The following is a 12,970-nucleotide window of genomic DNA, read 5'->3' on the forward strand; positions in this document are numbered from 1 at the left end:
TTATAATTAAAATTAAATTTTAAATGAATAAATAAACTTAAAAAAATCAAGATAAAGTCTAATTTGAGAAATTAAATTGAATCAAATGAAACTGAATTGATTTAATTTAATTCAATTTATTTGATTTTCTTTATAATTTTTTTAAGTGGATTTTTTTTTTTAATTTAATTTAATTTATTCGAATTTTTTTAATTTTTCAAAACAAACACAATTCAAACCATCGAAGTTACCACTTCTGGTCATCATTATTCTATTTTATTCTGATTTTTTTTTTTTGGAAAATATCTATTTTAGCGTTGATTAAACAATCTAAGCGAGGGCATTTTCCGTTACCGTTTTCATCCATGGTCCAGAGTCATCCACACCACAGAACCACACTCTTATCTAGCTAACTTCTACCAGAATCAGTCCTGGAATCGGCTCAGTGTCAATCGCCATTGCCAATACCTTCTTCGACCTGCGCAATTGCTCGATGAGGAAAATGTTTAGGTGTGTGTAAGCCCCATTTGTTCACCTTTAAGCTTGTTTATTTTCTCATTGGAAATTAAAAAACCAATTATTATGCAAAAGAACAACCCCTCTCTGATTTCTTGAGGATCTTTTGTTATGCTTGTCCTTCAGCTCCTGATAAACCTTTAATGGCTGTTTTAGTTATTTGCTCTCCTAGCATGTGTTGTAGCCCTGTCAATTACAACTATGCTTTCACTCAAGATTATTGGTTACCTGCTTTAGTTGATAATAACGCGTCATTCGGAGGTAGGAAAGATGGAAATTTGAAATTCTTGACTTTTTGTTCTATTGGCAATTGGAAGAAACCCAGGAAAAAGAAAGTGGGTTTTTGTGGGGTTGCAATGAAAAGTGATCGTGAGTTGTTGGTAGTGAAGAGGAAGCCAAAACATGCCTTATCATCTGAGGATGTTATAGCCGTTCTTAACTCGATTTTGGACCCAAGTGATGCTTTTGCATACTTTAAAACAGTTGCTGAGTTGCCCTTTGTTGTTCACACCACTGAAACATGTAATCACATGCTTGAAATTTTGAGGATTCATAAGAGGGTGGAGGATATGGCTATTGTGTTTCAGTTGATGCAAAAGCAAATTATAAGGAGGGATCTGAACACTTATTTGACTCTGTTCAAGGGGCTTTATATTAGAGGGGGGCTTAGGCAAGCTCCATTGGCACTTGAAAGGATGAGGGAAGCTGGGTTTTTGTTGAATGCTTATTCATATAATGGGTTGATCCATTTGCTACTTCAGTCTGGGTTTTGTAGGGAGGCTTTGGAGGTATATAGAAGAATGGTCTCAGAAGGTCTTAAGCCTAGTCTCAAGACTTACTCTGCCCTAATGGTAGCAACAGGGAAGAGAAGGGATATCAAAACCGTTATGGGATTGTTGGAAGAGATGGAGAGTTTGGGGTTGACGCCAAATATCTACACATACACCATATGCATTAGAGTACTTGGGAGAGCTGGGGAAATTGACGAGGCATATAGGATACTGAATAGAATGGAAGATGATGGATGTGGTCCTGATGTCATTACTTATACAGTTCTCATTGATGCTCTTTGTAGTGCAGGAAAACTCAACAATGCAATGGAATTGTTTGTAAAGATGAAAGCTAGCAATCACAAACCTGATAGGGTAACCTATATTACCCTGTTGGACAAGTTCAGTGATTCAGGTGACTTGGATACTGTGAAAGAATTTTGGAGTGAAATGGAAGCCGATGGTTATGTCCCTGATGTGGTTGCTTTTACTATACTTGTTAATGCATTATGCAAAGTTGGGAATATTGATGAAGCATATGATCTGTTGGATGTCATGAGAAAGCAAGGGGTGTTGCCAAACCTTCATACTTACAATACATTGATTTGTGGACTTTTGAGGACAAGTAAGTTGGATGATGCTGTAGACCTTTTCAATAACATGGAATCTCTGGGTGTTGAGCCTACTGCTTATACTTACATCCTTTTCATTGACTACTATGGAAAGTCTGGCCTCACTGACAAAGCTCTTGAGACCTTTGAAATGATGAGAACTAGGGGAATTGCTCCTAATATTGTTGCTTGCAATGCATCTTTATATAGTCTTGCTGAAATGGGTAGACTTGGAGAAGCGAAGGCTATTTTTAATGGTCTTAAAAATAATGGGCTTGCTCCAGATTCGGTGACCTATAACATGATGATGAAGTGCTATAGCAAGGCTGGGAAAGTGGATGAAGCCATTAAGTTACTATCCGATATGTCAAAATGTCAGTGTGAACCTGATGTAATTGTAATTAATTCTTTGATCAACACTCTTTACAAGGCTAGCCGAATGGATGAGGCATGGCAAATGTTTTGCAGATTGAAGGACATGAAGCTTGCTCCTACAGTTGTGACTTACAACACATTAATAGCTGGATTAGGGAAAGAGGGCCAAGTCCAAAGAGCCATTGAATTATTTGAAAGTATGACTCTGAATGGGTGTCCTCCAAACACTGTAACTTTTAATACGCTCCTGGATTGCCTTTGCAAGAATGATGAGGTTGAGTTGGCTTTGAAGATGCTTTATAAAATGACAACAATGAATTGTACACCTGATGTTCTGACTTTCAACACTGTCATTCATGGGTTCATTAAAGAAAAGCAAGTTATTGTTGCAATCTGGCTCTTCCATCAGATGAAGAAACTGCTTACCCCTGATTGCGTAACTTTATGCACCCTTCTTCCTGGTGTTGTAAAGAATGGGTTGATAGATGAAGCTTTCAAGATTGTCGATGAATTTGTTCATCGGGTTGGATTTAACATAAACAGGCCGTTTTGGGAAGATCTAATGGGTGGAATTTTGACTCAAGCTGGAACAGAAAAAGCCATTTTATTTGGTGAAAGATTGGTATGCAATAGGATTTGCCAGGATGACTCTGTGTTGATGCCTATAATTAAGGTTTTGTGTAAGCATAGCAAAGCCACTGTTGCACATAGCGTATTTGTGAAGTTTACTAAGGAACTGGGAGTTAACCCAACACGTGAAGCATACAACTGTTTGATTGATGGGTTTCTTGAACTCCAGAGTGCTGAAATGGCTTGGAATCTATTCATGGGGATGAAGAATGCTGGTTGTGCTCCCGATGTTTTCACCTACAACTTGTTACTTGATACTCATGGGAAGTCTGGGAAGATCAATGACCTTTTTGAATTGTATGAAGAGATGCTTTGTAATGGATGCAAGCCCAACACCATAACTCACAATATAGTAATTGCCAATCTTGTGAAATCTAATTGCTTGGACAAGGCGTTGGATTTATACTATGATCTTGTAAGTGATGATTTCTCTCCCACTCCTTGTACCTATGGTCCTCTTTTAGATGGACTTCTTAAGTCAGGTAGACTGGAGAAAGCAAAAGAGTTGTTTGAGGAAATGGAAGACTATGGATGCAGGCCTAATAGTGCTATCTACAATATCCTTATAAATGGATATGGGAAAACTGGTGAAGTGGATACTGCTTGTGAATTGTTTAAAAGGATGGTTAGAGAAGGAATAAGACCAGACTTAAAGTCTTACACTAGTCTTGTCGGTTGCCTATGTATGGTGGGGAGGGTAGATGATGCTCTACATTACTTTGAGCAACTAAAGCAGACTGGGCTAGATCTTGATTCAATTGCTTATAACCTCATTATTGATGGGCTTGGAAGATCACATAGAATGGAAGAGGCTCTCTTTCTTTTTGGTGAAATGCAGAAGAGAGGTATCAAGCCTGATCTTTACACTTATAATTCCTTAATACTGAATCTTGGGATCGTTGGAATGGTAGAGCAAGCAGGAAAGCTGTACGGAGAGCTACAATATATAGGTCTTGAACCGAATGTGTTCACCTACAATGCTCTTATTCGTGGATACAGCATGTCAGGAAACTTTGATCTTGCCTATTCAGTCTACAAGAGGATGAGGATTGGGGGTTGCAGTCCTAACACGGGTACATTTGCTCAGCTTCCTAATCAATCCTGACGCTTAGGGGAAACTGAGCTAGCCACTAATTAAAATAATATGCGGATCCCCCTGCTTGGTATTTGCTAGGTATTGCTTTCCTTTTACCATTAATTTTGAAGATTGAATCCTAGTGTCAATTCCAACTCTTTGCTGATAAAATGCAGAATGGTATAGGTGGTGTTTGATAGTTGTAATGTATCATTTCTCAAATTGTAACTATCTTGGTTTTGGCCATAAAGAAAACGTGTTTAAATTGTCTAATGCAGAGGCTAGCCTTTACTGAACTAAATTATATAAACATTTTAAGATACTTCATGCATTTTTTTCTGTTTAAAACACTTTGCTATTGGTCATTGTTTCCCTGTTGACGATATGTGCTTTCTGTTCCTTCCTGCTACTTTTCTTTGTGGTGCGCATCTTTTCTTTACTTTATGCCTAGCCTTCTGTACAGTTTTCTTATTCCATCTTATCATTTGAGATTTACTTCAATTCTTTTTCTTTTATTTTTTCTTCTGTTTGTAAATTTGTTTATTCCTGATTTTTTTCCCCTATCTTAGTTTATATAATTTCTAATATTGTAGCTTGCAGTATATTTTTTAATAGCTATTGGAGCCATGTATTTGAACTTATTCATTACTTGGATTCAGTAATTGGACTGAAAATAGTATAGTCATAATGCCTTTCTTGAATTAAAATCGTATAATGAGCTAGTAGCATAAAATGGTAGAAGTGTTTTAGCACTAGAATTAAGCATTGATTATGGGAATGATTTATTGTAGGATTAATTGATTGTATTTCCATACATGTTCTAACGTTAACAATATCTAATCCCCATCAGCTAATCAAGCTTCTTTCTGCTCTTCTCATCTATTTCAACATGGTATCAGAGCAATGAAGTCCAGTGAAGTCCAACGGCTGTAGATTCAAGGCCTGAAAACATAGTGGATTGAGCCTAAAGGAACCAGACTTGTGAGTTGAGCTAAAATGAGCCAAACTCAGTGGGACCCACGAGCTAATCAAGGAGAGCTAGATGCTAAGGAGGACAAAGTCTAGAGGAGCCAAACCCAAGTAAATGGGCTACCCCATACAATGGCAACTGACATTTGGGCATGTGAGCCTGAGCCTAAACCCAATTGCATTTAAAAGGGAGTGTTGAAATATGACTTGAGGTGTGCAAGTCCCAAATTGGCACTGCATAAAAATATGAAGGGCTTATTGTTGGGAAATTTAAGATTTTTTTAGAAGATTACTATAATTAATAATTGAGATAAGTTAGATTCATAAACCTAGGGAAATGGAAGGTTTAGTACATAAATTAAGATGATTAGATAATGATTCATGTATCTAGGGTTGTGTGCAAGATATTTATTATAGGACATAGATGCGATATAGGCTCTATATATATATGTACCTAAACTATTGCTTTATGTATGGAAAGGGAGTGGAAGGGGAGTGGAAAGGTAATGAAGATGAAGTGAAAGGTTATGGAAATGAAGTGAATGTTTATGATCTTTCTATTTTATCTATATTATTCCTCTCTTTCCCTTCCATCTATCCATCTATATATTTTGATTTAGCAAACAAGTGGTATCAGAGTATAATTACTAACGCTTATAATTGTTGTCAAACTAAACCAAGCCCAATTCAGTGTAGAAGCCAGTCTGTTAATGTACACTCCTTCTGGGCCCATGATTTCAAGATAGAGTTTTGAACTTCAATTATTAGCAGTGGGCTCTTAATTTTTTTGATTGTTTACTGGTTGCTTTTCTCTTCTCTAAAGGCGGGTGGCCACGGTCCGGTTTCGAACCGGAACTGAACCGATCAAAACCGGATCGAAATCGGTCAAAACTGGAACCAACTTCAAACTGGACCGAAACCGTCCTTCTACGGTTTGGTTCAGGTTCATAATTTTTAGAAACCGTGAATCGGCGGTTCCGAACTGAATTGAACCGACGATTCCGAACCGTACCAAACTGGTGATTTAAATACAAAAAAATTCAATAAATACTTCACTCTACTCCTAATTCATATATATATATATATATATATATATATATATATATATATATATATATATATATATATATATATCATTAATTCTCTACACAATTATTCTCTACACACTCTTTAATTCTTATTACTCTTTCAATTTCTCTCAAATTTTCTAAATAATTATTTTGTACACTCTTTTTAATTTTCAGTACTTTCACAATTTCCCTACTTTATTACTTTTATACTCACTGAAATTTTTAATACAATCTCTAATCTCTGTTATTATTTTATATCTTCAATAAAATTTTTAATACCCTCTATTTTGATTTTTTTTCTTTAATATTTTTTTAATTATCAATTATCATATAATTTTTTAAAAAATGGCAAATAATACTCAATTCAACTAAGTTTTTATCCCAAAAATTTATTAGGGTTGGCTATATGGATTCTCTTTCTCCACTCTAAACGATTTTGGGTTAAATCCTCGGAAATGTATAATGCTTCTAGGTCATGTTGTACTATTCTCCTTCAAGTCAGTTTAGGTTTACCTATTATTTTCATTCTATCATCAACCCAATATGCTCTACTTGTCTAATTGGAGCTTTCCTATGTCTATGCTTCACATGATCAAATCACCTCAATCTCCCTTCTCTCAACTTATAACTGAAAATTTTGATTCCTCTAGATCTTAAAGGGATACATAGGCAAAATTAAGTTCATGCACCTTTTTCTATTTTTTTTAAATTAATTTTATCTCTAGTTTTTTAATAAGTTCAAGTCTTTGCTTATTAAATTTTTCTTAAAAATAAGTTATTTTTATTCTTATTTTATTTTGATTGAAAGATTTATAAGAAAAATTAAAATATTTTTACAAATATAACTTAAATTCTAAATTAATAAAATTTTCCTCTAATTTTTTCCTTTAAGTTGCTCTTAAATTGCCCCTAAACCACTTTCAAACCGTCTTGAATTATCATTTTTCAAACCGTCCTCTAAACCATTTTAAATCGGAGCTCGAACCGGAATCGGCGGTTCAAGAACCGTCTTCCAAATCGTCCCATGACAATTTGGTTCAAGTTCATGATTTCATTGAACCTGAACCGGTAGTTCAGGAACCGTAACTGGCGGTTCCTGAACGGTGGCCACCTCTAGGCCTAGGTACATATAGGATGAGTAAGCCGTTTGCTAGTTTTGATCATTGCTGAAGATCTAGTCTAGGATTGGTGGCAACCTTATTGTTGTTTCCTTCATTCTCTTGAAGGTTTTTCCCTTGTTACTTCTTTCTCTTGAAGGTGTGTAGGATAAGTACGTTAAAGGCTAGATTAGAGCCTACAAGGCGAGTTTTTGCTAATGTGCTATCTTTTTCAAGTATGCTATAGAAGTTTAGTCCAAATCAGTTGAATTTTTTTTTGACATAATTGATGGTGGTAATTGAATTGTTTATCAACTAATTGGAGTTCATTTTGCAGTTTGTATTGAGAACTATGCATTCTTTGCTGTGTTAAGCTGCTGATTAGTTGGGGTGATTATGCCTTTAGCTAATGGTTAGAGGGACAAGGATGATTTAAAATTTAAACTTAAAAAATTATTGCATTTCATAATTTTGAAATGTAAACCTATCTGCAGCTCTTAGCCATGCAGCAGAAGATAACATGCTCTTAATTGTAAGCAGAAACAAGTTTGAACTTGATTTCCTTTAGATTATCAAAGAACTTGTAAGCTGCGGCAATAAGTAAAATTTGAAAGCAGAAGTTATTTATTTTTCAGGTAAATATCACATACGGTCACTTAACTTTACGAGTGTTTTCATAAAAGTTATTGAATTTTAATTTCTTTCGTTAAACTAATTAAACTTCAATTTGATTTCATAAAAGGTTTTGTGATCGAAAAGTAAAGATTTGCAGGTTAATCTGCTAACCTATCAACTATCTTACAAAGAAAATTATTTTATTTTATTTTAAAAAAAAGAAAAAAGAAAATATGATGCATAAAACGCATCTAGCTATGCCTCCATTGCTTTCAAACTCCTCTCTTTCATTTTTTCTCCACCAACAATCACTAGGTAGGTAATTTTATTTGTAAAATAGTTGAAATGTCAGCAGGTTAACTTAAAGTTCTGGTTATAATGACTTTTATGAAATCATATTGAAGTTCAGTGAGTTTTAGAAAGAAATTAAAGTTTAGTGACTTTTATAAAAACACTTATAAAATTGAGTGATCAAGTGTGATGATTACCCTTATTTTTCAAAACCCATGATCTAAACTAAACTTTGCTTCAGGTTTGAAATAGGTCTTGCAAGTTGCAATATTTTATAAAACAACATGATTTATCTTCTAAATGCAAGAGAGATTAAAGGTTCAAGTCTTGAGTTTCCTTTTATCTTTAACAAAATTGAGAAAAAAAAAAAAATTTGTCTAAAAGCGAAGATTATGAAAACTTCATAAGCTGTCTCATTTAACCCTTCTACACAAAGGTGATTCCATTAGGCATTAGCTATGAACTAAGCCATGATCGCATCCCAATGATGAAGGACCATAAGGCGCTCACCATAGGGGCGGAATTCAATATTGGCCACTTTAGCTCAACAGAAATGATGGTTTGATGATTTCATCCAACCATTATTTCATTGAGAACTTCATTCCTAGGAAACATTTGCCTACACCCAACATTAACCACCATTGCTTGAGAGCCAAATTGCTTATTTAACCATGTGAAACACGGTCACTTGCTCATTCAAAAACCACTGGAAATTATCAATGTGTGATTTGAAGCTCTCCTCCTCCTTGTGTCGACTAGAGGTGGCATTTATGTCACAAATGCACATCCAAGAGGCATCATCTCCATTCTTTAGAGACAAAATTTGCCTCTAGAAGTCCATCCTACCACATAAAGGTACAATGCCACAAGAGAATCTCAGGAAATATTAACATCGACGAAGTTCCTATTAGATTGCCTTATTGAGATAAAATCTCATTTGTATCACCTTTAGCCTCTGAGCAGTTTCTTTTATTCTTAGTTTCCATTAACAAAATTGTAAAAGGGTGGTGATTCTGACTGAGAGGCACCATTGCCACTTCTACATGTTCTCCCTCATGAGAGGCAGTTTGACCAGCTAGAGATTGGGGGCTCAAGATTAGTTTGAATCACTGCAATTTTGTACTTCATATCCTAGAAAGGCAGAAAGAAAGGTTTTAGAGGGTTGGTTTCCTCTGAACTTCTTCACCTTTCTTAACAAGAGATTTGGTTGGTTTTCATTTTGATTCAGGGTTTGATTGGCGAGTTTGTTACTTATATAGGAGAAAGAAGAGAAATAGTAATAAGCAATAGAAGAGTCACTTAAGAAGTGTTTTGAGGGAAATGTTGTCAGTTTGGAAGGAAGTAGTTTAGAATAACAGAATTAGTTAGCAGTAGGTGCACTATGCTTGTATAAAAGGAGAATCTGATGAAGGTTTAGTAGAAACTTTCATATCTTTAGGACTTCTACCCCAAGAATTTTTGCTAGTAACTCCAGATGATGCTTTATTTGCTTTTGCAGTTTCTTAGGACTGCTATTTCCTGCTTGGGTTTGAGATTTATTAGTTCCACTATCAGATCTTACTCTTGATCCGCGAGAACTTTCTATGGAATTCTTATTGCTAAAACTTTTAGGTACTCTTGAAACCCTTTCTACTTTCTCATCATCAGCTGTCAATGAATCCCCCTGAGATGATACTGAATCTTTTATTGTCTCAGTGTCTGATTCCTCTTCCTTCCCTTGCTTAGTTTCTTTTCTTAAATCACTCAAACAGTCATCTAAAATCTCATTCTTGCTGACTTTTGCAATCATGGCATTGGCTTTTGGATCTTGAGGTGCCTCCTCAAACCTGTTGACATCATCCACATAATGTATAACCAGATTCTAAACTTCAGAGGGCTCTGAAACCGAGTTGGAATCACTTAATAAAGTACTGCATTCTGATTTAGCATGCAAAGGTTTAGATTTTGTTTCCTTTTCACTCAATGTTTGATGAGGTTTGCGGTCTTTCTTTTCAGTTTTGCCAGAGCGCTTGATTGGCCATTATTTAGAGTTCTCCTCTTGTCAGTCTCTTTCATACTTCAGTTGTCTGACTTCTTACAAATAGAATGAAATGAATATGCAAATCTGTTGTGAAGGAGGAAAATAAACAGTCAATACCCTTACTAGAACTCTGATAAAATGCCAAAGCATCAATTCATTTATTTTCACCTACTTATCAAGAGCAAGCTTCATAAATCGTATCTGTCAAAAAATGGCCATTACTGAATGAAAAGAAATCAGAAATTAAAAACAATAGTGAGCTAAATCCAAGCATTCAAGTCAAGAAACCTGAAAAATACACCTGAAACCAGAATTTGAAGCTTAAAAACAACTTGAGCACAAGCTGAGAGGAAAGAAAAGGGAAGAAGCACCATTCAGACTGCACTCAAACAGAGAAAGACGAGATCTAATGTGATCTAGCATCAAAAGAAAAGGCTTACATTCCTCAGATCACATAATGGTCAAGAAAAGCCAAAATGCATTTGGTTTAGTATTGTATAATTCACTAGCTGTTTCTTAGTGGCAGACCACAGAAACAACAGGAAACAAAAGACAGTTAAAAGGAAAACCAAGAAATGAACTCACTACAGTTTTTTGCTCTGCTTCCAAGGCCACAATGAAGCTTCTCAACAGAACTAAAAAATACAAGTAGAAGACAATCTTCGGGATTAACACTTCTCTCTCTCTCTCTCTCTCTCTCTCTCTCTCTCTCTCTCATATATATATATATATATATATATATATATATATATATATATAGTGGACAAAAATGTAAAGTTATTAACCCACATTTTCTCTCTTTCTAGAAAGCGACTGTTTCTCTTTCTCAAAGAAGAATGCGAGAAAAAGGATATTGCGGGAAGATTATGGCATTTAAAAAGTGCTGGTCTATATTGAAGGAGGATTGTGACCGGAAGAAGCTGCCGGTGGGGAGGATGTGACCGGAAATAGCCAACCAGTAATTATTAACTAGTCACAAGTTTAACATTTAATCCATAAAAACCATAAATATTAATGAGCTAATCTAGTCTTTTTCAAGTATTAAAAACAAGATGAGGTTGAAAGTTATAAGGGTAATCTCTTATCAAATGCCCTCTAAATGTCAAATTTTAGAGATGATGATTGTTTCTGAATTTCGATCTCGTCCCGACTTCGAAATTATGTAGGGTGGGGATGGAACTTTGCCTCAATCTCTAAAATCTACTCCAGTAATTTATTATTTGTTAAAAATATTAAAATTATATTTAAAACTTATATTTTTAACTTATAATTTATTTTTAATAAATAAATTTATATTATATAATAATAAATTAAAAAAATAAAAAAATAAAGAAAAAAAAAAACCCTAAGAAAACTCGTCCTATGCTGCTCCCCGATGGGTAAGTCCCAGCCGTGACCCCGATCTTCAGTGAGGCGGGGATGAGGGGGAATCCTTGCTCCTAATTCACTCCATTGTCATTCTTATTGAATTTCTCCCATATATTCAATTTATCTCATTTTTAAGTTTTTGTTCAAATTAATTCAAAAGTAAAATTTAATTTAATTCAAAAATTAAAAATTTTAAATTAAATTTTTTTAATTTTTAGGTTAAAATTAAATTTATATTAAAATTTTTAAATTAGTTTAAATAAAAAATTAAAAATAATTAAATTGAACATAGAAAGTGAAATTTAACTTTTTTTTTTTTAATAATTATATTAATGCGGGAAAACTCTTATTTAGACTTAGTTCACTGTGAATTTAAAATACGAATATATATGATCCACATATTTAATGAGTATATTTTATTATATATTTTGTGTTTTAAACCCATAATATACCGAATTTAAATTAAAAAAAAAAAAATCCATTAACACCTTACCTCAGGTGTAAGTTTTATTGGTAAGCCTAATCTGCCATTATTGGGGATATTGAATAACCATAATGTCAATTTCTGTTTTATGGCATTTGGAGATTTTACTAAAATTGAACCTGTTACGAGATAAGATTATGGAATTTGATCTGGGGAAGGTGTGGTGAAGCCATCCCCGATGGTTTTCAGCATTTGATGAAATTTTTGGATTACAATGCGTGTAGATTGACAATGGACGCACACGAGTGCCTAGATTTTATCAAGAATGGAAATTGAAATTAAATTGAAATTTATTAATTTAATTAAAATTAATTAAAATTATCTAGATTAATTTCAGGTTAAAATTATAATTTTTTATATTTTAAATTTAATAAAAACTGAATTAAATCAAACTAAAATTAAATTTAAAGTTGATTTGTGCACTTTTGATACTTATTATGAGTTGCCCTGAATTAATTAATTGTTAGAATCCAGTTGAGATTATTGAGAAAGCTTCTTGTATTAAGTTGTATTGGAATACTTTTGGGATTATAAATTAGTATCAGAGCTTGTCTCTCTTGCTTAAGTTTTAATATCTTGAAGCGATTCCTAAATGGTAGATTCATCTACTAACACTATTAGTATACTTGCACCGCTAGTGGAAGGTTATTCTATCACTAGACAACAACTTTTTGATGTCTCTAATTACTCTTTTTTAAATAATTAAAATAAGAAATTTTATTCAACTAGTTGACATCAAAACATGGCGCATTATAAAAATTGATCCTTATGTTCCTAAGAAAACTAACAAGGAAATACTTAAGTTGATAAAACTGAATATGAATTTGATAACATTAATCGGAAGAAAATATGTATGAATGCTAAAGTTATTAACATCTTGCATTATGCTCTAACTACTAATGAATATAATCATGTTTCAGGATGCCGAACTTCTAAGTTATTAATTAACCATTATCGAATTTCTAAATTTATTATCTCACACCAATCAGGTATATAATAAGAGTGTTAAATATAAATACTTGGACAATCCTTTTTTCTTGAGCTAGCTTTTGAGATTAATGTTGGGCTACTCATAAATGTTCAATCTTACAAATATCACA

The 12,970-nt window shown here is 33.8% G+C and overlaps 1 protein-coding gene across 4 annotated transcripts; it reads left to right on the forward strand.

Annotated features, from left to right (window-relative positions):
* The first annotated feature begins 302 nt into the window (after positions 1-302).
* LOC110636290 (pentatricopeptide repeat-containing protein At4g31850, chloroplastic) lies at positions 303-5,459 on the forward strand. Of its 4 annotated transcripts, XM_058147299.1 has the most exons (3): positions 303-489; positions 652-3,954; positions 4,807-5,459. In XM_058147299.1, exons 2-3 carry the CDS (start codon positions 669-671, stop codon positions 4,887-4,889), a joined length of 3,369 nt encoding a protein of 1,122 aa, XP_058003282.1. In that variant the 5' UTR covers positions 303-489; positions 652-668; the 3' UTR covers positions 4,890-5,459. The 4 variants fall into 4 exon arrangements, with proteins under 4 accessions (XP_058003282.1, XP_058003281.1, XP_021641631.2 ...); XM_058147298.1 differs by having other exon boundaries at positions 303-3,954; XM_021785939.2 differs by having other exon boundaries at positions 303-3,954; positions 4,856-5,459.
* Positions 5,460-12,970: the final 7,511 nt, after the last annotated feature.

This window comes from Hevea brasiliensis, chromosome 5, assembly GCF_030052815.1.
Source record: "Hevea brasiliensis isolate MT/VB/25A 57/8 chromosome 5, ASM3005281v1, whole genome shotgun sequence".
In the NCBI taxonomy this organism is placed as follows: Eukaryota; Viridiplantae; Streptophyta; class Magnoliopsida; order Malpighiales; family Euphorbiaceae; genus Hevea; species Hevea brasiliensis.

Excerpts from the sequence above, each read along its gene's own strand:
- LOC110636290 (XM_058147298.1), top strand. The coding sequence starts at position 639 with ATGGCTGTTTTAGTTATTTGCTCTCCTAGCATGTGTTGTAGCCCTGTC. Across the intron at positions 3,955-4,806 it reads GGGTTGCAGTCCTAACACGG|CTAATCAAGCTTCTTTCTGC; the intron begins GTACATTTGCTC and ends AATCCCCATCAG.